The sequence below is a fragment of the Marmota monax genome, unplaced genomic scaffold (assembly GCF_021218885.2).
Source record: "Marmota monax isolate L192 unplaced genomic scaffold, Marmota_monax_Labrador192_F-V1.1 WCK01_AAM20220418_F8-fsc00178, whole genome shotgun sequence".
NCBI classification, from domain to species: domain Eukaryota; kingdom Metazoa; phylum Chordata; class Mammalia; order Rodentia; family Sciuridae; genus Marmota; species Marmota monax.
Window position 1 is genome coordinate 1,150,274 of NW_026694501.1, and position 27,937 is coordinate 1,178,210.

A 27,937-nucleotide genomic window follows, 5' to 3' on the forward strand; every position below is an offset into this window, starting at 1 on the left:
TCAAGATCTCATACACTGTTTATTTGAAAAAGGAAAGAGTCTCAAATTTATTTCACTTTCACAGTGCTGAGGACTGACCTCAAGGACTCTCACATATAGACAAATCATTCTACCATCCCCAGTACCTCAAATTTATTTTTAAATATATAGCTCACAGATAATAATAGTTATATTTAGAAAGTATCTTATAAAAAAGAAGAGTTGAGGCTTAAATACCATCACAAGGTTCTTCATTAAACATGTTTAAAAGTAAAAGAAGGTGGGCAGGGGTGTGCACCTGTAAATCCCAGCTACTCAGGCATCTGAGGCAGGAGGATCACTTAGGCCCAGGCCAGCATGGACAACACCAAGATTCCTTTTCCTTAACTGGGATTCAATACGGTACAATCAACTTTTGTATAATTGAGTTCAATTTAATTACGTTAGACAAAAACAAAACAAAAAAAAACACTTGGGTTCTCAGGATCTTTTTTAGTTTTAATATCTTCATATCACCTGTTTAAAAAAACAGAACAATAAACAAGAGTAGAAAAAGATGTTATTCCAAAAGAGAAAGAGTTTGGGATCCTAAAATATAACCAAATAATTCAAATCAACAGTATTTATTACTCATTTAAGCAACTTTACACAGAAATGGTATCATGCAATTTTCTTACAGAGCACATACTCATTCACACCTATTTTTAAACAGCATACTCTTCTATACATTCCCATTCCCATGGAGAGTGAAGAATAACTCGTTCTATTTTAAGCAATACTTCTGGATTAATGTCCCTTTAAGACAATGTAACATATCTAGAAAATTAAGAACTTGTTACATGTTTATTGTAATTCTAGCACACTGTGCTTTACTAAGACACATTGCTGTGATTTCCCTTTCTATCCATTCTGTTTTGTTATGCAATCACTGCTGTTCAATTCAAGAAAAGCCATAAGAAACATTCAAAAGGCACATGTATAATTCTGGAATTCTGTAACTGATATGAGCCCACAGGAGGTACTGGTAATCTCAGGCTTCTCTCATGAGCCCATGACATAGGCCCACAGCTCATCAAAAAGATGGCCTGACTTTTTCCTAACATCTCAATCCCCCCACCCCTGGCCCTCTACTGGAAATTGAGCCCAGTGACATTATTCCACTGAGCTACATCCTCAGTCCTGTTTCTGCTTTGAGACAGGGAATCAATAACTTGGCCTTAAACTGGGTAATCCTGCCTCAGCTCCCCCACTACCCCCATTCACTGGGATTACAGGCACGTGCCATCACACACAGCTTTTTTCTAACATTTTGAATGAATGCAGCACGTGTACTTTTCAGGTCACAATTTCTTTAATATATTCCTGTAGTAAGAGGGCAAGTCTCTGGGTATGTGGCCGATTATGACATGGTAGATTATGACATGGCAGATATTTCACTTTTATAACTAGTAATCCAATTACTAGCATTTGAAATGCTGAAAAAATGTTTTTAAGACTTTAAAAACTAAACTAGCTGGGAAAGGTGTAGGTGGCTCTTCTCATCGGTGGTTTCGTCACAGAATCATAACATGTTATGCCAAAAAACTAGTTTGCTTCAAGCCAATGTCCTGTGCTTTAGGAAATGGCAAAGTGGAGCTTATCCTGGGCCCGTAGAAACTGCTTTTGACTGAAATATAATTACCTCGAGTTCTAATTAGTAACATATACATGCTGATTTAATCTTATCCTTCAAGAACAAATAAATTTTAATGTGCTCAAAGCAACTGCTGCCAAATTAAACCGTCTTATTGGGGAATTTGGTTATACTGGGTACTTCATCCAGATGGACACACACCTATTTTTGAAGTTCTGTTATTATTTTTACAATTCCAGTCGTCTTTGATGTGGTTAAGTATGTGTACAAGGGTACAAAGAGAGGTATTAACTAGGTGGTCAAGTCCCAGTGTCATCTGGGAATCAGTGATTATTTTTTCTTTGAAACTGCCCAATCTCTGGGAATGCCCTTCTTAGCCCTCCCACTCAGAAAGCTTCCCCTAGGCATGCAGCTTCATCCTGCATTACTGAGGTCAGACCAGTGAGTCGCTTCAGGAGATTTTGTCATTGTGCACCCAGAGAGCAAACTGCTGAGGGAGACACTGCAATTCGGCCTTTTCTTGTCATCATTCCTCAGTAGCCACAGGGAGCAATCTTTCTAGAAAGGCTGTTATGTCCAAGATCCCAAAAAAGACAGCATATAAGAAACCATTACCTGCCAAATGACCATGTCTTCACACCTTTCTGGCCCTTTGAGGTTTTCTGCTGGGAAAGTCAGAATGCCAATCACACCCCAGGGAGTGAAGAGGCGAGGCAGGCAGGGAACCATCATGTACTTCAGTGTCATGGATTTGGTTTCCTTCACACCATTCCTATGATTTTCAAAGTTAAAAAAACACTGTTCCACATTATGTGAACAAATGGCTTTTATGATAATTTTTAGGAGGAAAGTAACTAAATCTCATTTAGTGTAATCTTCATCTAGAGTCCCCAAATCCCCAGCATTTTATTAAATTTAAAAGTTTCCATAAATATTCTGGTTAAGAGTTGAGGGAAGCTATTTTGATGTCCGCTGATTAAGAAGTTACACTTCTATAATTAACCAAAAATAATTAACCTTGGTCTGTCCCAGTGTTCTGAGACAGCTTCATTAGCTACCAAAAGAATTACTAAAACACTTTTTTTTACATGTCTCTTGAAAGGCAGCTACTTGGTACAGAATCAATAACGTATTTTCCTATTTGTAGTGAACACAAAAGGTAGATTTCAAGATAACAGCTGTTATGGAAACTAACTTTGAGGCTACCTACGAAAACAAGTACTCAAAGCAAGACAAATTTTCTATTTCAATACTCCTTGTATCAAATCTGGCTGTACAATTTATTTCAGTAAAACAATTCATCAAAAATTTTACTGAGTAGCTAGACTCAGTTTGTATACATAGTACATAGCTGGAGAAAAAATAAGCTTCATAAACCCTAATATTCAAGATATAGCTATAATATAAATTATTTTTTAAAATCATATTTTCCTCAATAAACAAAGTAAAAAGCAACAAATGTCTATATAATCTACACTTTAAAAGAAATAACTGCTACATAGTCCTTGATTTTCACCTCCAAGAAGTGAGAAAAGAACAGAGTTGTTTTTGATCACTTTATAAACAGCAATATCCAAAAGCTTTACATTTGACCAAAGAGAACATTAAATAAAAGTTTAAAAAAACTGTGTTTGTGTGTGTGGGTGTGGCGGGGGGGGGGGGGGAGTTGAGGTTAATCAAAGGCTTGCTTAAAAACTAATCAAGAAAACTAGTTATTTTATTCCAACAACAAATATAAAAATTCTTCATCTATCATTCTTTTAACTGTAAAGATTAAATTACAATTAGAACCAATACAATATATTCATCATTATAAAAATGAATAATAGTACACCTATTTGATTTCCATAATCAAGCAGCAAATAACTTAATGCTTATATGAAATATAAAGTCTTAACTTTTTATTTGTAGGAAAGGTGGACAAACTTCCCTCCATTAAGATGTCACAAGTAGTTCGTACTAAAGGGGAAAATGCAATTCCTAAAGTCATCTAACGCTTTTCTCATAATTCCAGACAACAATGGAAATCGCTTTCTCAAGTTCTGAAATCTCTATGTACAATGAAAAATGTGCAAGAAAGCTAGATATTTCTCATCTTTTAAGTGCAAAGTAAGTTTTGTAAGTTTTTCTTCAGAGAAAGCCCATATGATCAATTATTGAATTTAATCACACAATTCCACTTCAACTAATCTAAAATTGGTGTGCTTTGTCTAAAAAGCTTGAGAAATAAAATTAACTTTGTTTACAGTACTGTAGTAACTAATGTAGTATTTAGAAACACCCCCCCCTTCCACATTAGCATGCCTTCCCTAGGCATCATCTCTGATAGTCCAAAACAATTTATCATAAACACTGTATTCTTGTAGATAAATATATGAAGACGAATCAAAAAGTCTCCTTAAGAGTAAAATATCTTAGCCTTCTGTATATAAAATCTGAATCTGAAAGGTAAAATATACATTATTTTCAAGTATATAAACTATGTGCTAAAAAAAAAAAAAAAAAAAAAGTCCTCTTTAGTTCAAGCCATGTGTCTGTGAGGGATGTGCGCTAGGAGATGGGTCCTCCACGCTGAGGGTCGCTCCTGCCGGCTTCTACAACAAAGCATCAAAACCACCCCAGGTCAGTAAATTGGTCAGCACATTCTAAACTTCAGTTACATAAATACAGCTACTCATCTGAATATGGTATTTCAAAAACCAAATTTCAGAAATATTTAAATAAACTTACTTGCAAAAATGATATCCTATTCCAAAGAGACAGCAAACAAGAAAAATATAGAACTAATGTTTCTTAGATATGCTAAGAGAGGTTTTCTAGTATTAGGCAAAGTGATATTAATTTGATCAGCATGGTACTACAAAAAAGACAAAGTATGAGTTGATGGTATTGGAATATGTTTTCAAGAGTCAAACAAGCAGCTGTGAGAATGATGTAGCCACCAATGAAAACATGGCTAACATTTATTGGTACTATATATGATCCCATGAGGTACAGACTAGTATGTCATTATCTCTTTTTATCAGCATAAAGATGTGGAGCTGGTGTTTAAATCCAGGCATTTAAGTGAGAAAAACAGGGATACAAAAATCACTAAAGCTCAAAAGGTTTCTGAGGACTGTGTGATACTTCCCTAAACACAGCAGCAGAACCAAATACTTATTCAGGTTCTTTTCTTTGCCAGTTTAAAATTTAGTGGTAAAATAACAAATAACTTTATTAGGGGCTGCAGTTGTGGCTCAGTGGTAGAGCACTTGCCTAGCACATGTTGAGGCACTGGGTTCTATCCTCAGCAACACATAAAAATAAATACTAATAATAATAATACAGATACAAAAAAAAAAACTTTATTAAATTTGTTTTATTTTTGGTGCTGGGGACTAACTCCAAGTTTTACACATTCAAGATTATATACTCTACCACAGTGTCCTCAGTCCCTATTATTAACCATTTTTCCCCACCTTAAAAAAATTGATTTAGGGGCTGGGGATGTGGCTCAAGCGGTAGTGCGCTCGCCTGGCATGCGTGCGGCCCGGGTTCAATCCTCAGCACCACATACAAACAAAGATGTTGTGTCCACAGAAAACTAAAAAATAAACATTAAAAAAAAAATTAAAAAAAAAATTGATTTACTTTTTAAATTGGAAAATATAAACGGTATATATTTATGGTGTATGATATGGTGTTCTGAACTATGTATACAATGGATTGGTTGAATAAAGCTTATTAATATATGTATTACCTCACATACTTGTCATAAGAACACTTAAAGTCTATCTTCACCAATTTTCAAATATATAATATATTGTTAACTAGAGTCACCATGTTGTATATACATGTCTTGGAACTTATTCCTCCCTTTTAACAGAAATTTTGTATGCTCTGGCCAGGGTCACCTCAAAGCCAAATACTCTGAGCTCCCTACAAAAGAGGGGTAGATAGACTGGACATTGGGAGGAGCAGGCAGCAGGGACCCTTGCAGGGGGTGCTCCACTCGAAGTTCCACACTGATTGATTAGCTGCTCCTGTCAGCCCAGCAACATTTTCCTAACCGTAAGCAAAACTGCATTATATTCTGTAAGTATTAATGTCCACTTCAAATAACTGATTTTTAAAATTTAGCATTTCTCAATTTATACTATGACTGTTACAGGATAGAAAGAACATTATTATACAAGTTACCAGTTAATTTACTAGAGAACAATACTTAGGATTAAAGAAAGGACAAAGAGAAAAAAATAAAAAGTGAGCCTCCAAAAGAGGTTGGGGTTCTCAGGAAGGGGAATCCAGCTTCTTTAGAATGTACTCAACATCCTATTGTTTTGTAAACCCAGTTTCTTTTTTCATTTTCTTTACTTCTATTCACTATTTTGAATTTTGTTATCTTCTAAGTAGGCACCTGAAGAGAGACTATGGTGAAGTGCAATACAACAAGGCAGATGGCAGGAAACTGGAAACTACTTTTGAAGGACATTCAGAAGGACTGGAGCCTGCATTTGCACATTCTCAAGGCTGGCCGTGTGCCAGAGAAAGCAAATTCAGTTTTCTTTATAAAGCCTGAAGGCAACAGCAAAATTCATACTGGTAGCACTTTGGCTTAATGCAATGAGATGCCTAAAAACAAGATCCATTTCTAAGAGGCTGCCCTGGACGGTGAAGAGATCAACCCTGACAATTTTATGGTTCTGTATCCATTCTCCTTTTTCTTTCGAAAGGCGCTTTTTTTTTTTTTCTTGGTACCAGTTTAAAACTTCAATTCTAGTGTTTCTACTATCCTTACCTCACATGTTAAAAAACAAATTAAATTTGAATCTCACTGCTTTGAAAAATATGCATTTTTACTCCAGGATGCAACATTCAAATTGGCAAGCATCAACTCTTCCTACTTACAATAACCTGCAAGTCAATTCAATTCCAATAAAAATTCAGATGAGATTTTGATTAGGCAAAATTATTTTAGAATTAATCTTTAAAGAATGCAGAATACCTCAGAAATTTTGTAAAAGAAGAATAAAGAAATAATTTCCCTGCCTTGCAATATCAGAAAATATTTTTTGTGGAGTGGAGGGTATAGCTCGGTGGTACAGCATGTGTCTAGCCTGTGAGAGGGCCAGGGTTCAATTCCCAGCACAATAAAAGAAAGAAAAAAATAATAATTATCATTCACTAAATAATCTAAGAAGAAATGTTAGGAAAACAAACAAGTTAGTTAAATCTACCAGCCACTTACCAAGTAATGCTGTGCTTTCCCCTGCATCTTCTTTGAAAGTGGTAGGGCACTGTGGCCCAGACTCATTAGTGGATGAGGATGGCAGGTTGCTGCCACTGCCACTGCTTCTGCCCTCCTCTTGTGAAGCTACACTCACATTCCCAGGCGAAATGCTTCCAGGGGTAGACTCAGGAGTGGGCAGCTCCTGAACATCCTCAGGTTCTGCTCCCTTGAAAATCCGAACAGAAGAAAATGCCTTTTCTAAGTAACTCCATCAGTACTTAACTGTCCTCTTGCTCATAGTACGTTAACACGTCCCTGACATTTGAACACTGAACTTGGCAAAAGTGAATAGGCTCTGAACAACAGAATGCTTCAGACTATATTCTGGTTTTCTTAAAACAAAATAAAACAAAAAAACTTAGTCCTGGAGTCCTGGCTCTTACTCTCAGCACTCTCAGCTGTAGTTTGTTTTGTGCTTCCCCTCTTTTACATTTGCTACTTAAATAAAATAATGAAAGGAGGGCCAGAGGCTCCATGGCATCACTACATTAAGTCTCCGACATTTGGGGGGATATCCAGACATTGTTGAGGAATGCTAGAGTCAAAGCTGCATGTGAATAGATGACACTGCTGGGAAGGTGACTTACTAAGCGAGGGTTACCACAGCCTGATTTGATCGTGTGGCTCACGGAGCACTCCACCTCTGTCCTCTGGGCTCTCAGGACACCACTGGCCTGTTTCAGCTGTGTCCAGAACAATCTCCTCCTCCCTTACCAGTAACTAAACACCTTTGACACCCAGCACTGAACGTTACCTCTCACCTCGACTCCCAACACACCAAGTAACAAATCCTGTTGCTGTTGTGTTACCACAATGCCAAACTCCTGCTGAACCCCACCACAAGCTGTTTATTTAAAATCTGCCTAACCTAACTACCTGGAGGCCTCTCATCCCATAGGTCACCCCTGGAGACACACCATCAGTCAGTAGTACACTGAAGTGCTGCTAAAATCCTTTAACACCCAGCTCAGTGGCCCAAATAAAATGCACTACCTCCATCTTCTCACTTCTCCTTGCTTAATACTCCAGCCAGTACCTCAAACACTGTTCTCTTGTCATGTTCTACCTGTGTACTGGTCCCTACCAGTCCTGAAGGTCAAATTCCCAAGAGCCCTCGATCAGAGGGGCTGTGTCTTATCCATCTTTACCTCACTAGAGCCAAGTTCAGATTTAACACCTAAATGGCATTCCTTTATCAGTGCTCACTGAATGAATGAAAACAGTGACAAATAGTATTACAGTGCAAAAAACAAATGACGGTTCTTAAAGTCTGTGTGACGGGCCACTGGTGACTTCACATGATCATGAAAAAACAGAGAATTAGACACTACAAGAAAGCACGCCATGGCTATGGAAAATATCCAAGGCAAGAGGAGTTGATGGGTTAAAGAAAATGGCAAACCATGTAAAGACTAAAAAAAAAAAAAAAGTAAGACAAGTGAATTCTTTTGTCAGCCTTAAAGTTACTACAGGTTTCTACCCTTCAAAAACTAAATTAGGCATTCTGGGGACAAAAGTCTAGCTTTCTGAAATTAACATTCTAAGAAAGCAGGTTAACTCTATGCAAAATGAAGACTCGTTTGACTTTTAATATACAAATATACATGGAGTTATGCTTCCCAAATCAAAACTCATGAGGATCAAAGTCTCTACAGTAAGGTCAGTGAAATTCCCTCATACAAATGTCCAGAAGTGAACAGCAAGTTTAAAATTATTGACTAATGAAGAGAATAATCTAGTAAAAGCTTCAGAGTATACCTAACTAAAAAGACAATTCTATGACTGCCAAGAAAATAACCTGTCAAACTCCTTGTGTTCTAGCATTTAAAATGCTGAACCAGGAAGGCTCAGTTTCTCACTAAGCTAGTTTCTGGAGCAAAGAGGACAAGAGCTAAGCCCGCTGGGGAAGCATGTTATGCCATGCTGAAGAAAGCTACAATGATTTTAAAACCACAATAAGTTAACTTTAGAAATCATGGAAGCGAGACAAATTTTCAGGACATCAAAGGATGAGGTTCTAGTAAAGCAGTTCTTGATCACTGGACTTTCCTCTTCCTGGATACCTACAGAGAGGTTATTCTGGGACTTATTTTGTAGTTATTAAGGAGAGGTCTCTTCAGTATCTTCGGAAGACACTGTAAGCTAGATGAGAGGAAGTTTCAGGCAGACCTGCAGCCCAGGAGATATGCACAAGGCCCTGGGTTCAATCCCCAGCACTAAAAAACAAATCTATATCTTTGTAGTTCCTATTCTATAATAAGCCCTACAAAAAACCCTCTAAAACTATGTTTAGCTACAAGAAAAATAAAATCAATGTTCAAACTATTCTTTTCAAAGATCTCTATCTAAAAATTTTATTATCAGTGTATTTTGAGCCATTAATATATTTTATGTAGACTCTGAAAACAATAAAAATGTGACAATCTAGAAAAATAATTTTTTCCTCTATATCCTTCTCTTTGGGTTGGATAGTAATTAAGAATGTGAACTCAGAATTAAGCAAACTTGTGTTTGAAAGCTAATCCCCCATGAACTAGCTGCACAACTTCAGATATTCAGCTTCTCTAAGCACAATTTTGTAACTAGTAGGACAGGGAAGCTAACAGTTGTGGGAGTAAATATAATCATGTATTTAAGGCCTTTAGCAAGCACATGGCTGGTTGCTGTTATAATCTCTTTCATTTTGCCCTCATGTCTTCTGAGAAAGATTTCTGACCATCTACATATTACAAACTAATGGACCAAAATCAATGCAGAACGATGTCTCCAGCACTATTTAATTTTGAAATCCAGGGATAAGGAGAACTGATATGAAGAAGTGTTGACTTTAGTTTCCTCTTATGTAAAATGTGCACTGAAGCCAGAAAAGTTGTGGGGTTCCTTACGATTCTTGTTTATACGAAACTGACTACCATATAAACATTTTGCAGTGTAGTATACCAAGATATATTGGTCTAAGTAATTAGAAATTTTCTGAGGGACATCCTGGCCTATTATTATACCATGAATTGAATTAATTAATTATTTTTTCAACTTTAAGAATTTGTTTTTAACAAAGAGGAAAACTTCTTAAAAAGAGCCACAAGGATATAAGAAGGAGCTTGTCTGGTCCTCTTGTCTCTGGTCAATAATGAAATCTATCACTCAGGAAGAACTGGGGCAGAGATTAAATATAAACAAAAATGTAACAAACCCAATATCCCAGGGCTTTGATGACATCAAGTTTACACATTGGACATGTTCGGTGATCCAAAAGCCATGGGTCAATGCATATTCTATGAAAAATATGCCTAAAAAAATTAAGTATGTGTTAATGTTTTAAAATAAATGTTTATATATCTTATAAAGGAAATAAGACATTCTATCAACTCATCCCCTCAGTACAAGTTAACCAATGTCAAATCAACATTCTAGAGTAGTCATTTTTCCTAAATTATCAGCTAATCTACTTTGTACTTACAACAGAATTTGGGACTTCCAGTAAAATGTTCCCTTCACTCCACAAAAACAGCATGGCTTATTTCCATCCCATGCTATGTTGTACATTTCTATGTGCTTGAAAAAATTACCTGCAAGACTTCTGGGAATAAATGTGGCTTAAGTAAGCTAACACTACTAAATTAATACTAAATTGATAGTATTTTATATGGGTCCATAAAAGCATTCAAATGGAAAATATATCAAAATATTAACAAGTCATCTTTGGGTAGCAGGCTTAAAAAATATTTTTATAAACATTCTACATTTTTCTATCAGAATTTTTCAAGGGCATATATATTTTCTTCTTTTACTGATTCGCCATTATTTCCTCTTATGTGATGGATGAGTCTATTTTCTATGTGTGAGGAAGACAGGGCATCAAATATGGGCTTTGGAATAAAACAGATGGGGATCAAAAGCCAGCTGTGCGACTCAACAGCCTTGACCCTGGACGAGGCTCCTGCCCTCCCTCTCTGCATATACAGCATAGGCTGCTCTGAGAGGCACAAACAATGTGTGTACAAGAGTGCTGGGCATAGCACATGTCTAATACAATCATTTGAAGAGCTTCCTTCAAATAGAAATCCCCTAGGTCAGGTAAGGTAACAGTTCTTAATTATATCATAGTCTAATTCACCTTGCCTTTTGATTTTCCATCTGCAAACTAAAAACTGACAGACCCAAGGAAACAATTTTTACAAAAAAAAAAAAAAATTATTGGGAATATGTTATATAAATCACAGGAGAAAACTGGGAAATAAGTAAAAATCTCAATGAGCAGCCCAGGAAATGTACATGTCTGCATTTGACAGTCAAGTACAAACCCCACCTCAGCCATCAGTATAGACACCTAGGCTCATCTGTGCAGCATAGAGAGCATTATTTCTTAAGGAAAACATGTCCTAAATCAGCCTAGAGTAACTTTAATGATGTTAAAGAAGACATGATCAACCTATACTGAGACCAATTCATTAGGTACCCACACCTACTTTCATTCAGGAAACTTTTGACTTTGATATTCTGATACTCGTTCCTTTATTTCCTTCACAGAATTATTAAGAACTTAGTCTACCCTGCAGTAGTAGATTATACACTAACATGCTTTGCAAACAAAGCAAAACACAAATATATTAACTTATGACGTGCTTCTAAAAGGTGTAAAGTATAAATGAAATTTATCTGACTTAAAATATAATTTCTGTACATAAAATAAACCATTCTGCTAACAAAATAATTCTTCTAAAAGTTATCAATTAAAGTAGCCTAAAAAGGAAATCACAACTTCCTGTTGCTAAAACTGAACTTGAGCAAAACCAAGTTACTGTAACCCAAATAAAGGGAGGAATATTTATTTTTCACAACCACAAAGAGAACTCAAACTCAGGGTACAAATAGCAAACCACTGCCCTCCCCACACCTGCTTCCTGCTGGCTGTTTTAGGCCCATTCCCTTGGGTCCTTCACCTTTTTGCTTCAATTTTCTTGCTCTTGACATAGCATACTTTGCTAAGTATATAATAAAATTCCCAGCATTCTAATGAATACCTGCTTATGAGACTAGAAGCTCATCTATGACAAAGATGTACACTGGGTCTAATGGTCATGGAAGAGTCCTAAGAAAAGCAATTTTAAAGAGCCTTGAAGACAGTAAGAAAACCTAAGCTTCTCTTTCAAAAGATGAGATGATCAAAATAGCAAGATCTTTATACCATAAAAAGGACACAGAACTCTTTTGTCAGGATACTGAAACTTGTCCAGCAATTATTAATGACTCAGTAGGTTAAAAAAAAAAAAAAGAAAAAAGAAAAGAGAAAAAAAAAAAAACATACTTGCATGGCAGAATTCTGATAACGTCCTTTACTTTAAAATTTTCAATACACACTGCACAATTTTCGGCATCAACATCAATTCCCTGTAAAAAGAAAAGGAAAGAATTTACTTTATCCTTGGCATTAGCACATCCTTCGAAAATGCACTATATACTGACTAAAACAATGATGGATTCTATTTTACATTGGGATAACATGAAACTAAAATTCAGATGATTATATTTGGTATTTACTTCTTACCACTATCAAGAGGTTATCTAAGGAATGAGGCTGAAAATGAAAAAATTTTACTGTTTGCCTACTCAGACACAATAGTATTTAAATATGCTAGGAAATGCCTGCCATATTATGATGAAATAAATCATTTCTCAAACATAAACCTTACACTTTAATGAAAAGAATAAATATCCAGGAAATTACTCATTTCCTAGAATCATTAAAAAGAAATTTACATCTGCTAAAGACAAATTTATAATCTGCATATGAGAAAATAAAAATGGCTACATATCTGAAAATATCTACCTCACTAGTACTAAAAGAATTACAAATAGGAATAAGTCATTTGTTTTTCATGTAATGAATTAACAAAGACACAAAGAAACAAAAATTGCTGGAGAAGAAAGTCTTGTGACAAAATTTCCACTTCTAAGAATTTATGGGTCAGCCCTCTCCACTTCTCTGGGTACCCATGGATCCATCCACCAGGTTCTATCTCATCAACCAAGCAGTCAGGGCCAGAGTGATCATTGTCCCAAAACAGAACGGACTTCTGGGACAGGGATTCAGGAACTCAGTGCTGAATGTGGCTGCAAAGTTCATTTTATGAAATATGACTACATTATCCTTATAATTACTTAAAAATACATTTAGCTAATATGCCACTTATAAAAAAGAAAGCAGTTAAGAACTGAATTTTGTATAAAAATAATGTTATCAAAGACCATGTTAAAATCAAGTTTATACCAACATTTTAAATTATACACTGCAATAAAAGTAAATACTGTCATTTATTTATCATATGCCATGCAAAAATAATGAAACGATTTTAATAATTTTTTGAATATGTACTTTTTTTTTTGGCAATACTGGGGATCAAACCCATGGCCTTGCTAAGCATGTGCTCTACCACTGAGCTACATCGTCAGCCCTGAAATGATTTTTTGAAGTCCTTAATAATGGCATTAAAGTTTACACATTACTATTAGTAAATCTACACAAAAGAAAAATTGGAAAAAAAAAAAAAAAAAAGAATGTCAGTATCCAAAACCAGGTTAAGATATAGACTACAAAAAATACATGTTTAAAATGTAAAATTGTCATAAAATCCATGTATCGATACAACTCATGGAACACTTATGGATTTTCTTTTTTAACTATTACTCTGACAACTTTCAAAAAACTGTCCCTGGGGGAAAAATATATATATATATATTTTTTTTTTCTTTTAAATGTGCTGTATAGGAAGAAGATAATATCAATTTACTTATGTTTTCAAAGACTCAATTCCATTAATTACACATATGAATCTATATCTTCTCATATGTTATAATGGTGGTTCCTGACGAGAGCAGAAGGCATTCATGTTCCAGAGGAACATAGAACCATATGCTTATGAGTAACTAGTTATGCAGAATGGGTTTAGAATCTACCAAGGGCATTAACTGGAAAGTCTCTCCTAAAGAACCCTTAGAGATTTGTAAATCAGATGCTAATCTTAAGCCATAAAGAGTATTTTTTCTTATATTTCTTTTTTATTTTTTCTATTCAAAACATTTATACAAAAAGAAATCATTACCTTGTAACAAACTACTAAAATTCAAATGAACTGCGATGTAAGTTATATTAGGGAAAGAATGGTAGCCACCAATATAATTCTTAGAATATCTTAATACTAACTATATCACATAAACCATTAATAACAGATTTCAAAATTTTATACTCTGTAATTTAATGTGTTATTTTTGTTTTAATCATCCTTTAAGTAGGTTAGAGGAAGAAATATGTACTGTAAATGTAGTTTCTCTTCCTTTTGGTGGGGGAGGAGGGTAGACTAGAAACTAGAGAATGGAAAAGATTAAGTTTTAACAACAAAACAACTGAACCAATCCCACAACTAAAGTCAACACTAGTCAGCAACATTTCAAAGCACCAAAGAGGGACCATTAAAAAAATAAATACTACTGCATTAGTAACAGCTTTCCTTTTAGGCAATCTATATCATTCTAGATTCAGGATTTGTCCTATTCCAAAATGCTTTAAGTCTCTGGTATGATTCTAAATCTTTAAAGTCTCAGCCCCTCCCAACCCCAAAAGTTTACTTTTTTTTTTTAATAAAAAAGTAGTTTTAAAGATATCTTTTTTTTTTTCCTTTTCCACAAATATCAAGTATGTTTTTCCTGTACTTGGGGGAATCAGAGAGAATGGACATGTAGTCTCAAATTTAACAGAAATGAATTTAAGGAATCGCAGGTCTATGGTATAAACTTTAAGTTCTGCAGCTTCTTTATAGTCACCCAGATCTGTCCAATAGCACTTTCTAAGATGATGGGCATGTCAGTGCCATCCAACATGGCAGCTCCTGTCAACGTGGCTACTGATCACTTGAAATGTAGCTAGTGTGACTGAGGGACACAATTTTAAATTTAATTTAATTCACTTAAATAGCTGTATGTGACTAGTGGCTAACCCTCAGGAGAGCACAGATCTGGAATGTTCTTCAACCTCAGAATTTCTACTAATCCTCTTTACAATAAATATATACATGCAAGTTAATACTAACTCAATTTACCAAAGCGCCACAGACTGGATACTGTGAATTAAAAGACGGGAAGGGAAGTATTTCTCAAGACATAAACACATCCTTTGGTCCAAACCAAGAAACAAAACAACACAGTATAAAAATATTACCTTTTCTCCATGCTTTACAGTATGAAGTAGAAGCTGGCCAATAACTTTCTTAGTTTCCTTTCTATGGCTCTTGGAGAGAAAATTATTATTATTATTGTTAATAAATTAATAATAAAATATCATTATTATTGTTGAAATTTTCAAATTAAATCACTATTTTATAAAAAATTATATGCAAGCATATAGAAAAAATTTCATTAAAAAGTCAATTTTTAATTTCATATTACAATGAAAATAACTAAAAATACCTTCATCACCATTTTAAGTCTTAATATATACAACAGTCATATAACTTAAGAGCTATTTGACTGACAAAACTTATTTTCAATTCTACGTCTGAAGAAGGAATCAACTTTTTTAGTCTGTATGTAGTGCTGTGGAGATGAAACTCAGGGCCTCAGATATGCTAAACATGTGATCTACCACTGACCTACATACACCTCAGCCACAGAAACCAATTCTATGTCTAAATATCAGCAAGAAAGAAATAGGCTGAGGATGGAGGTACCATATGATCACTCTGTCAGCCATCCCCCTTTATGGTATTAGGGATTGAACCCAGGGTTGCTTAACCTCTGCCCTTTTTATTTTTTATTGAGACAGGGGTTTGCTAAGTTGCTTAAGCTGGCTTTGAACTTGCAATCCTCCTGCCTCAGCCTCCCAAGCCGTTGGGATTACAGGTATTCACCACCATGCCCAGCATCAAGGAACTTAAAAACAAAGAGCCCTTCCTATGTCAACAGTCAGGAAGGCCAACTTTGCATAGGCACATATCCTGCTACTAGAAGCCTCTGGCTCTTCATCAGCCCTCATCTCTGCTGTTACTGAGACAGGGTCTCTCTGAAGGGAAACGGCTTGACAGCTGCTCCACAGTGGAGACAGGGATGCTCGTTCCCTGCTTTTAGGCCAGCTCAGAAACCCAGGTTATGAGAGCAGGTTCACTACATCTGGTACCTTTTTGCCATTGCTCTCTGTCTGGAAAAGGACAAATGATATGTGCAGGAACTGAATGTGCAAAAAGTGTCCTAAACTTAAAAAATAGTTTTTAATCTTCCACAAGATAGAAAATTTAATGCATTCTAATTAGAAGGTTAGTTTCAAAAAGTCATATGAATACTTATATGAGTGAGAAGGAAATAAAGAATATGGTCAAATATAACTTCAAGCAATATATATGGGATATATTTATGAACTATCTTTTCAAAAGTAAAAATAAAATTATCCATAATTACCTGACTTCCAAACTGCGAGCCAGTATACAGGAAACGTTGTATATAGTAAAATATTAGCCAGGCTAAGGAGATAATCATCATAGTGATGAAGGCAATGGCCACAAACACCACAGACTGACCGCTGATGAACTCCTGCACATGACGGGTGCCAATCCCTATGGTCACTTTTACTGGAATTCCTTTTTGTACCACATCTAAAATTTCTCTTCCTTTTAGATAGCTAACCATAATGACCACTATACTTCCTGTTCCTGTAGGAAGGATCAAAGAAATCAATGTAAGACAAAAGAGAGCTATGTTCATCAACACACATTTGAAAACTTCAAAAAAAATTGAAAAATTTTCAAGGAAAACATCAGTTATCAAAATTGATTCCAAAAGAGAAAATAGACTGATCTCATGAGGAAAAGTAGAATCAATCACCAAGAAGTACCTTCCCAAAAGCCAGGATACCCTTCATTTTCTTGGGTGACATCTATACCACCAAACCTTTAAGGTTAAGTACTGCTGATGATATTTAAATTGTCCCACAGCTGACTGTAAGGGGACAAAGGAAGTTTTAAAATTATTTCTAAGATTATAAACCCAAACATAGAATAAAAAGCAAAAGAACCAGTCTGACTAATTTTACTTGCATATAATAATATATAATACCTGAAACATACCAATTAAAATCAGGGAGGCAATATGAGAATTTCACTATGATCACTATTATTTAACATTGCTCTGAAGGCACAAGCAACCATGAGATAAAAAAAAAATAAAGAGAAAAGGGGCAAAATAATCAACATAAACCTAGCTATAAATGAATATAACAATGATTAAATATAAACAGGATTAAAGAAAAACATTAATATTCTACTTCTAAAGTCATTTAGGGAAAAAATAATCAGGAATGGATCAGGCAAACTTTTATATATATGTATGTATTTTTTTTAGTTATAGTTGGACACAATACCTTTATTTTATTTATTTATTTATTTTTATGTCGTGCTGAGGATCTAACCCAGGGCTTTGCACGAGCTAGGTGAGTGGTCTACCACTGAGCCACAACCCCAGCCCCCAGGAAAACTTTTTAAATTAACTAAAACAGAATGGGAGTAGCATATGAAGACACTCACAGAACAGCACAGAACAAAAACACCAGAAATAAACATACAAAACTATATGTGTGTGTGTGTGTGTGTGTGTGTGTGTGTGTGTGTGAGAGCGAGCGAGCGAGCGAGCCTAGAAGAAACAGGGGAATTAAAAAACTAATTTCCCAGCCAAGTGTGGTGGTACAGTTCTGTAATCCCAGCTACTCAGGAGGCTGAGGCAGGAGGATCACAAGTTCAAAACCAGCCTGCACAATTTAGAGAGATCCTGTCTCATAATTTTAAAAAAAATTGTTAAAAATGGGCTAGGGCTATAGGTCAGTGGCAAAGCACTTGCCTACCATGCTTAGGACCCTGGGTTCCTTCCCCAGTACTGTAAAACAAACAAATTTTCTATAAGAAAAAGGATGACTGTAAAACAAAGAAAGTCAGTTTTCAGGATGGAAAATACAAATGGTTTTTAAAAATAGCAGCTTAGGGCTGGGGATGTGGCTCAAGCGGTAGTGCGCTCCTCTGGCATGCATGGGGCACTGGGTTCGATCCTCAGCACCACATAAAAATAAAATAAAATAAAATAAAGATGTTGTGTCCACTGAAAACTAAAATAATAATAATAATATTTTAAAAATTCTTTCTCTCTCAAAAAAAGCAGCTTAATTGATATATAATTCATACCATAAAAATCATCCTTTTAATGTATACAATTCAGTGGTTTCAAGCAGACTGACTAGTTGCACAAGCATTACCATCATTTAATTCTATAACATTCCCATCATCCCATAAAGAAACCCCTGTGTCCATCAGTATCCAGTATCCATCCCCAACAAGTGAATTTTAAACATGAAAACTCATGGCACAAGTGAAAAGATGTTATATGTAAGATTGTCAGAGACACTCTCTTGTACAATGCTGGGGGAGTGAATTATAACATTCTTGTATGGGGGTGGGGGGAATGGTTACCAAAAAATTTAGACACACCTTTCTCTGACCCAGCAATTCTGTGTCTAAGAATGTAATTAACTGGTGTACTTATACATAAATATGGTGGAATATCTATAAAGACACTTTATTGCTAATGTTTTTTCTTTCTTCTTTTTTTGAGTAATAAAAATTCTTGCTGTCAAAACAAGACATAACAGAAGACAATAAATTGTCCTGATAATTTTAGACTCTAGGCTTCTCAATGAGGTCAGCTCCTTATATAAGATAGTATCCAAAACAAATAACAAAAGGTATCTGAGATAGTGTTCAAGACAGAGACTATTCATGTACACATGAGGAGAATACAAAGGCAGTTTCTTGATTCCCTTTCCTTTGTAAGATATGTGTTGCATGTACCTTTTGGTGAAAAATGCTTTCATGAAAAATTGTGAATGTTTTCATTTCTCCCTGCGCAAAAACAAAAACAAGTTTTAGGCCCTGACCTGAAAAAGGAAATCAAAATACTATGAAACTAATTTCACATAAATATCAAATCAAGACTACAACTGTACATATCATCTTCTTTACTTCAAATGAGTAGAATCAATTTCCTCCCTTAGGGAGTTTTCAAACTGGCATTAAATTAGTCTTACTTTAAGGTACAAGAAAGAAGAGGCAAAACTAGTGTCTGAGAGGCAAGGGTGTAGCTCAATTAGGACAAGCTTTGTACTAATGTTTCCAAAAATGAAAAATTAAAAAAAATTATTTCTTTAGCTGGGGCCTCTCTCAATGACAGAGCATGTGGGAGGCCCTGAATCCCCAGCACTGGGGGGGGGGGGGGGGACAAAAATCACTGTGAAATACAAAAGAGAAGCATCCCTCCAACAGCAGTGGCTCAGAAGGTACAAAGAGGTATGAGGAACCAGCTATAGGACAAAGGAATCTATCAGGTCTACCAAGAAGCAAGGAGACTCTGGTTTCAGGCTTGGAAGTAGATTCCCTGCCAAGTTAACTTGTTAGCTGTTAACTATAACCAGATCTGAAACAGACCTGAGGTCTCCCTAACTAACAAGACTGGAGCACAGGACATGCAGCACGGTCAAGGCCAAAGCTGTCTTACCTAGTCAGTGACACCTCTACACCATGATTTGTCATTGTACTGATGGTGGTAAAAGAATCAAGAAACCTAGGGTTTCAACCAACACAAATATTAAGTTCTTGTATAGGGTAAACAAACAAAAAATAGGTTAAGTAGATGCCCCAAACATTACTTCTAAGATTATATGGCATAACTTTAAAGAGGTACAAATGGTTTCGTCTACACAAGGACAAGCTTTGTATTAATGTTTACAAAAATGAAAAATTAAAAAAAATTATTTCTTTAGCTGGGACCTCAGTTTAAGAGGTTCTTAAAAATATATCTTTCCTATATCACAGCCAAGATAAAAGGGGAGTAGGTTAAGAAATCCCCATCCAGCATCCCTGGAATTGAGAGAGAGCTCTAGATGCCAAGTGAGCTTACAAAGCACACTCAAAACAGGGTTTGAGATTATAGGCCTGTAGCGGCTGTTTCTTCCTTTCTATAACCAGTTATGTCCATCTTGGGTAGCTAGAAAATTGCTGGATTTTCGGTCATTTCAGTGGCCCAGAGACAGATCAGCTCCACTGGAGGGTTTCTGGGCTTCCTGGTAGGCCTACATGGCAAAACCTCCAGAACCAGACTTCAGAGGGGATATTGATGGATAGTGCCTCCATTGATCTGACAAGTTTCTGTCCTTAACCCACTTCCAGGACCCATAATGCTAGAATATGGGCCAGGTAAGGCATTAGAGGAACCAGAAGTAAATCAGCCTCTGGGCCCCTGTGCAGAGAAAGAATGGAATACTGATGATGGTGAACTGGGTAGATGCAGGCTGCTTCTCTTCTTTTGATATCTCTCTGCTCTGCAACTTCAGTTTACAGAGTACTTCTGACATTTGAAAGCCCTTGGTCTTCTGGGTGATAAGGCCCTGGTGGAAAGTGCAGCCACTACCTCTCAGTGATGCCTATTGTTGATAATGCTGAGAGCTTTCCTGATTTGCTTCATGATTGCAGAATTCATGATGATATGGGTAGTTCTAGCCTTCACTACCTGGACATTGTCCACACTGTCAATGGTCATGACAGGGGACAATTCACAGGCCTCTCCTTCTTATACCCTGATAAGGTGATCACACTTGCACTCTGGAATTGCTGCATGTGTTAGATGCAGAAATCCTGAGCCTAGGATTCTCAATGACATCACTGTAGCTGAGTGGCTGGTGGTACATCCTCATGGGCAGGCACATCTTGCCTACAGGCCCACTAGACACAAGAAGAAGCACTTCTGGATGTCTTGAAGCCATTTGAAGACTGGGCTTTGGGTGCTTTTTCTATATAGATTGCAGAGCTGAGTTCCTATTACAGTTTAAATGTGAGGTGTCCTCAGAAAGTTCATGTGTGAGATAATGCAAGATGGTTTAGAGATGAAATGTCTGGGTTAGGAATTAACTGAGTGGTAACTGTAGGCAGGTAGGGTGGAGGATTGCCTTTAGGGTATATATTTTGTCCTTGTTGAGCAAAACTACCCGTCTCTCCCTCTCTCTCTCTACCTCCTGATGCCATGCTCCCAAATGCCTTCCTCTACCACACACTTCTTTTTTTTTTTTTTAACACTATTTTTTAATTTGTTTTAATTAGTTACACATGACATTACAATGATCTCAACATCATACATTTGAATCAGATGGGATATAATTTCTAATTTTTTGAGTGTACAGGTTGCAGAATTACATTGGTCATGCAGTCACGTATATACCCACAGCAATAATGTCTATTTTATTCTGCTGTCCTTCCATTCCTCCCCTCCCCTCCCATCACTTCTCTCTACCCAATCTAATATGACCCACTTCTTTTTTTTTTCCCTCACATCTTCATACCTGAATTCTGTATAACGAAGGGGGTCACCTTCCCTCTTCCATGCAATTCCCATTCTCCCTCCCTTTCCCTCCCACCCCTCTTCCCTATCCAGAGGTAATTTTCTTCTCATGCTCTTCCTCCCTACCCCATTTGAGTCACCTCCCTTATATCAGAGAAGATATTCAGCAGTTGTTTTTTAGGGATTGGCTAGCTTCACTTAGCATAATCTGCTCTAATGCCATACATTTCCCTGCAAATGCCATGATCTTGTAATTTTTTAGTGCTGAGTAACATTCCATTGTGTATAAATGCCACATTTTTTTTTATCCATTTATCCATTGAAGGGCATCTAGGTTGGCTCCACAGTCTAGCTATTGTGAATTGTGCTGCTATAAACATTGACGTGGCTGTGTCTCTGTAGTATGCTGTTTTTAGGTCTTTTGAGTATAGTCCAAGAAGAGGAATAGCTGGGTCAAATGATGGTTCCATTCCCAGTCTTCCAAGGAATCTCCATACTGCTTTCCAAATTGGCTGCACCAATTTGCAGTCCCACCATCAATGTATGAGTGTATCTTTTACCCCGCATCCTCGCCAGCACTTGTTGTTTGACTTCATAATGGCTGCCATTCTTACTGGAGTGAGATGGTATCTTAGAGTTGTTTTAATTTGCATTTCTCTGATTGCTAGAGATGGTGAGCATTTTTTCGTGTATTTGTTGATTAATTGTATATCCTCTTCTGAGAAGTCCACCACACACTTCTGCCATGATGTTCTACCTCATCTCTACTTTGAGGAAGAGTTGGCCATCTATGAACTGACACCTCTGAAACCGTGAGTCCCAAATAAACTTTTCCTCCTCTAATTGTTCTTGTCAGGGCTTTTGGACAAAGCAGCAAAAAAAAAAAAAAAAAAAAAAAAAAGCTGACTAACACATTTCCCAACACCACAGTGAAATGATGTGACAACATACTGAGTATTAATGAGGAATACTGTCCAACTGCAGTAAATTAGCAAAGCTGTCCAGGAGGAGTCTGTCCAGAGGGTCATCCCTTATGCCTCTCCTTTACCTGCTAGTGTTTTTTCTGAAGTTTTTGTTATCACAATTTAAATGTCCATCAAAAAGAAAACAGCTTTATAAATTACAATACATGTACAGGTTAAAACAGCAGCTCTGTTAGTATTAACAATACTCAAGGTATTCAGAAGAAAAAAAAAGCAACAAGTAAAACCACATGAACAGCACGCTGCCCTTAAAAATCTCCCAAGAAGTTAAACGCTTATATCAACATAAACCACTTCTAGAAGGCTATTCAAGAGACTGGGACCAAGAATGCCTCTGGGGAGATAACCTGGTGGCTACTGGACAGGGTGGGAGTTTTACTTTGCACAGTAGAAATTCTGTATGTTTACATACTACCTATTCAAGCAATAACTTCAAAATGCACATAATGTTCCCTGACATTACACTGAAACCACATTATAATGCTATTTCACTGCACAGGGAAATTTAATCTGTGGCACATCAAATGTGGATCTCAGCCATTGGGATCCGGTTACTGAAATGCCAGAAGGGCACCCTTCTAAAGTGGCTCCTTACAGGTTCCTGTCTGGAAGGTATCCTGTGACCTGCCCAGGGGCCTAAAAGTATCCCTCAGCAAGAACTGTGGTTTCCAAAGCACTTCTGCAAACTACCATATAATCACTGGGTAGACACAATAAGGAGGTAGACATTTCCTGCCTTGAGAAAAATAAACATTTAGTAAAAGAAAGATATGTATAGGAATAATTACAGGGCTGGGCTGGCACAAGCCTGTAATCCCACCTACTCAGGAGGCTGAAGCAGGAGGATTCAAGTTCAAGGACAGCCTAAACAACTTAGCAAGACCATGTCTAAAAATAAAAAAGATAGGCAGTGTAGTTCAGTGGTAAAGTGCTCCTAGGTTCTCTCCCAAGCGCTGCAAAAGCTTTTTTTTTTTTTAAATTATGAGGCCACTTCATCTGTAATGAGGCTCTTTTTTTTTTAAAAGAGAGAGAGAGAGAGAGAGAGAGAGAGAGAGAGAGAGAGAGAAATATTTATTTTTTAGTTTTCGGCAGACACAATATCTTTGTTTGTATGTGGTGCTGAGGATCGAACCCAGGCCACACGCATGCCAGGCGTGCGCACTACCGCTTGAGCCACATCCCCAGCCCCACCAACTATAATTCTTTATAGGTTCCTCTCCTCACTGGATGAGTACTACCTGTTCTTTTTTTATGAGTTTTTGTAGCCCCTGCTTCAAGCAGAGACAGCCCATTGAAAGGTTTAAATGAATCAATCCTCCATAACTACAGTTGTGACAACTTAATAAGGAGAATTATAGACTCCAAAGCAGGGAAAATAGTACACCAAGTAAAAATATAAACGTCTTAGAAATATGAAAGCATTTCACAGGACAAATGTTTCCATGATTGGCTAAAGGGTGACTTAGGACTCCAAAATACATGCAATTCATTTTTGGGTGCTTTAGAATTTTAAGTGTTTTAGACAATTTGGCTTTCCCAAAAATATTTTGGATTTCTTGAACATACTACTGTCATTGAGAACTCTTTTGCAGCTTTCCCAAATGCATTACTTCACCTCAGACCTTTAGCCTTTGGCAGTCCTATTCCTGCCACCCACAATTCCTATAGCTCACTTACCCCTACCACACACTACACACACCTTCCCTATCAGCTTTAACTTGCCCTTCAAAATACACTTTAAATTCAAATCTACATTTAAAGATAACTTGTGAGTGTAGTATTATAATTAAGAATTTATTATTCACTCATGAAAGACCATACTCTGCCAATACAAAAATCACATCTCTCAATGCGTGATCTCTCTCTAAAGTCAGAGATTTCTTACATGTCTTTGAAACTTTCCTTGCCCTTACCAACTCTCTTTCCCCAAACATAGCTCTAATCCTTGCCAGTATTTTGCACTCAGTAAATAATTGTTCAAAGAATCAAAGCGCCTTTTTGTAAAATCATACCAAGATTTCAGCTACAACAGCTCTTTCTTTGCCTTTCCTTCTCTCCCTCCCTCCCTCCCCCCTTCCTCCCTCTGTACTGAGGACTGAACCGGGGCACTTAACTACGAAGCCACATCCCTACTCCTTTTTTATATTTTATTCAGAGACAGGGTCTCACTGAGTTGCTTAGGGCCTTGCTAAGTTGCTAAGGCTGGTTTTGAACTTGTGATCCTCCTGCCTCAGCCTCCTTGAGCTGCTGGGATTACAGGCATGTGCCACTGCACCAGCCTAGCACCCTATTTTTTAACCCACAATATCTACAGTAAAGTTAATATTGTCTAAAAGATTTTGTGTTAACAATGTGACCTTTATCAGTTTCTACCTATCTCAGTCAGGCTAACTTCTATACCTTTGTAACACTGTTGCCCTTCCTTTATGCTTCCTAAGCCCCTGTGCTTATATTTCAAGTAAGCATGTTTCCTACACATTGCTGCCTGAGCAGGTACAATACTTTACACAAAATGGCTGCTCAATATAATTCTGCTAATGAACTATGGACATTTTTAACAGTCCTTACTGTTGTTCTAATAGAATTATCTTAAAAGTCATGATTTTTAGAAACCACAAAATTGATTTAAATCTAAAAAAATATCTATTATTGTATTTCAGTTAGACAAGCAATAGGTTTCAGAACAACTACTGAAATTTTCCCTGACTTGGGGAAGACTATCAGTATTCAATTTTATGAGCCCCCCACCTCTACGTATTTCATAGAAATCCAGTGTTACACTGAACACAGAATGGCTCAATCAGTGGGTTTTCTTGGCTCTAGCTACATTATGACTAAATATGGGAAACCTAAGTTTAAATGGCCTTCAAGGCTCTACTGTCACCTCAAATTAAACTGGATCCTTTCCACTCACAAAGTCACATACCCAAGTGGGTCAAGTTCTGTGAGGGTCTGTCCTTTCCATTTCTGCAATCACCACTGAAGTACTGGCCCTTATAGATCACATGGTAGCCCAACAGTCTGACTAAACTTTTCTTCTTTTCCTCTCTTTAATCCACCAATCACACTGTTACCAATGTAATCTCCACTTAAAGTCAGTGGTTCAAAATGTTGGATAATTTTGTCACTCCCTTCTCTCCTTGAACACCTGACAGCTTCTGGAGACATTTTTGGTTATTAAAACAATAGGAGTGCTACTGGAATCCAATGGGGGTGGGTGATTGTCATGCAACCAAGCATCCTACAAAGCAGGATAGCACAGCACTTACCACAAGAATTATCCGGCCATAGATCACCAAGTTTTTAAAATTCTCCGAGTATCAGTTTCCTTATCTGTACAAGAGGGTTAAGAAACTACCTTAAAGGGTAGTCAGAAAGACTGTGTCACTGTATACAGAATGCTGAGCACATCTACACAATGGGAGTTTTCACACTTAAAACAAGGTACAATTCTGTGTATCTTGTCTTAGGGTAGAATGAAGGCTGATGGTAGGAACAGAAGTCCTAAAAAGAGAACTTCAAATGAACAATAAAGAGGTATTTTTCTGGACCTGAATACATTATATGCTAATAATATTAACAAATAGGGTGCTGAACCATGGTTAGAACAAGTGTTATTCACTGGGAAGGATATCAATGTCATCATCAAAAATTAGAGGAGATTTAGAATGATGAGCATCCCATTTAAAATAAGTCTTCATTAATATGTGATTACATACAAAAGTGTGTACACCAGCATTAGGGAATCATGGCACACTAACTATGGATAGTATGTATCTGCAATGTTATGTCAAATCTGGCAGGACCTTTCATAAGTCTATGAAACACAGCTTGGGCACAAGGACAAACAGGTAGAAATGTAATCACTAGAGTAACAGCACCAAAGGTGGTGCCTAACCTCATGTCACCACATATACTTCTGTGCTCATTCCCCTCTCTTTCTGTGGCTAACCCTTCCACAAGTGTTCAGGACAAAGCCTTCTTGCCTTATCACAGACCCAACATCTTCAGTCACTTCTCCATTCTGGGGTCCTAGAGGATCACTACCATCCGACTTCAAATACCCCTTACCATCTCCTATACCACTGTACCTTGCTCCTACAGTTTCTGCCAATTTCTCTGCCTCCCCCCAATCTGTAGCCAAGCTTCTTGAAAGTCTCCACTTCCTCACCTCTCAACTACCATTCCCAACATTCCACCAAATAGGCCAGACTCACTTTTCTGCCCTCATTTTAGGGTTCAGTTTTGCATTGTATGCAAGAAGCCAAAAAGGAAGGAAAGGAGGAAGGGAGGGAGGGAGGAAGACAGTAGTAGAGGAAAAAGAATGTCTGAAACTTGGTAGTCACAGAAACATTAAAAAAAAAAAAAGGGAGTTCAGAATTAGTTAATCTTGTGATGCCTAAAGCTAATACGATCTCAGCACAACAGAAATAGGTTTACTCTCTGGGTCCTGGCTATCTCTTACCCAGAAAGAACTCAGTTCCAAGGACAGTATTTGGAAAGTAAGATTCAAACTACCGTAACTGCCTGAAGATGCAACCTGTTGCCCTGGGGAAGTGTAAGAGGAGTACCCTAGCAAAGAGCAAGGTCTTTTCTCCAATTGAGTAACTTCTAAAATTTCTTCCAAACAAGACTGAACAAATGATTGCTAAATCATATATTTAGCAAATGAGAAAACATACAGAACTTAAAGCCCAGGTTCTCTGACTCGAGTCCAAAATTTTCGGACAAAGTTTAGAATACTGACATGTTTCATGAAAGTGAACACACCAGAATGAAAAGATACCAGAGTGAACGGACGTAGCACGACCCTGGATTGCACTGGTTAGAGCTTCAACTCCTCCTTACCCGCCCGATTTGGGGAAACAGTGAACGGAAATGGGACTTCCCACTTGGTAGAACCACAACCTTCCTCCAGTAGATTTTCATTCCTTTACTGCTCCCTCTTCTGAGGGCACCTCCCTCCACATCAACCACCAAACGAAAAGATCTAATCTCATGTGTCGACTTGCCTCCTTCTCAGCAGCACCCGGAGAACCAGAGGGGGCAAATCCAGGGCTCCCCTAATACCTCCCAATACCCAGAGACTATCAGAGTCGCGCCCAGGGCCACTTCTTGGCCAGAGAGAAAGGATCCGCCGACCGTGACTACCGTAGAGAGACCTCCTCCACCTCTCACGCCCACGTGGCTCACCAGCGTGGGACATGGACGCTGTGAGGTTCCCGTAGCGCTCCTCGTTGTACACCACCACCGCCGAGGCGTTCCTCCGCGCCGCCGCCAGCGCCTTGTCCTTGAAGGTGCAGCCCCCCCGCGCCACCAGGGCGACCCAAGGCGCCGGCCCCTGGCCGCCAGGCGTGGGCACCAAGAAGCGCGTGCCTGGCGCGCAGCCCTCGGGGTCTCCTCCCGGCGCGAGCGGGACGCCCACTAGGCCCTGCGCGTCCTCCTTGGGAGAGTTATCACCGAAGCGGCCGCTCTCCGAGAGGCTCCGCACCGTCAGGTTCGTCTGCGGGTCCACGTACTCGATGCCCACCACAGCCGAGTACCACTCGAGCGCTCGGCTCTGGGACCCGGGCGCGTACAAGGCCAAAGCCAGCAGCGCCAGCGCGCCGCGGGCTCGGATCCCGGCCGTAGCCCGCCGCTGCCACGCCATGG

General features: G+C 37.7%; 1 protein-coding gene, 1 non-coding gene and 1 pseudogene across 4 annotated transcripts; all 3 read right to left on the reverse strand.

The window, feature by feature from the left end:
- Nucleotides 1–27,937, reverse strand: Rnf149 (ring finger protein 149). Of its 3 annotated transcripts, none has more exons than XR_009224533.1 (8): nucleotides 27,479–27,937; nucleotides 16,332–16,582; nucleotides 15,100–15,168; nucleotides 12,193–12,275; nucleotides 10,078–10,174; nucleotides 6,843–7,050; nucleotides 2,228–4,206; nucleotides 1–495 (listed from the first exon to the last, which is right to left on the reverse strand). XR_009224533.1 is itself a non-coding variant. In XM_046420012.2 (7 exons), exons 1-7 carry the CDS (start codon nucleotides 27,933–27,935, stop codon nucleotides 4,163–4,165), a joined length of 1,209 nt encoding a protein of 402 aa, XP_046275968.1. In that variant the 5' UTR covers nucleotides 27,936–27,937; the 3' UTR covers nucleotides 457–4,162. The 3 variants fall into 3 exon arrangements, 1 of the variants encoding a protein (XP_046275968.1); XR_009224534.1 differs by having other exon boundaries at nucleotides 457–2,384; nucleotides 3,511–4,206; XM_046420012.2 differs by having other exon boundaries at nucleotides 457–4,206.
- LOC124076283 (small nucleolar RNA SNORD89) lies at nucleotides 2,039–2,150 on the reverse strand. Its single transcript, XR_006846316.1, has one exon. It is a non-coding gene; the product is annotated as a small nucleolar RNA SNORD89 (small nucleolar RNA).
- On the reverse strand, nucleotides 16,580–21,279 carry LOC124076220 (putative monooxygenase p33MONOX; annotated as a pseudogene).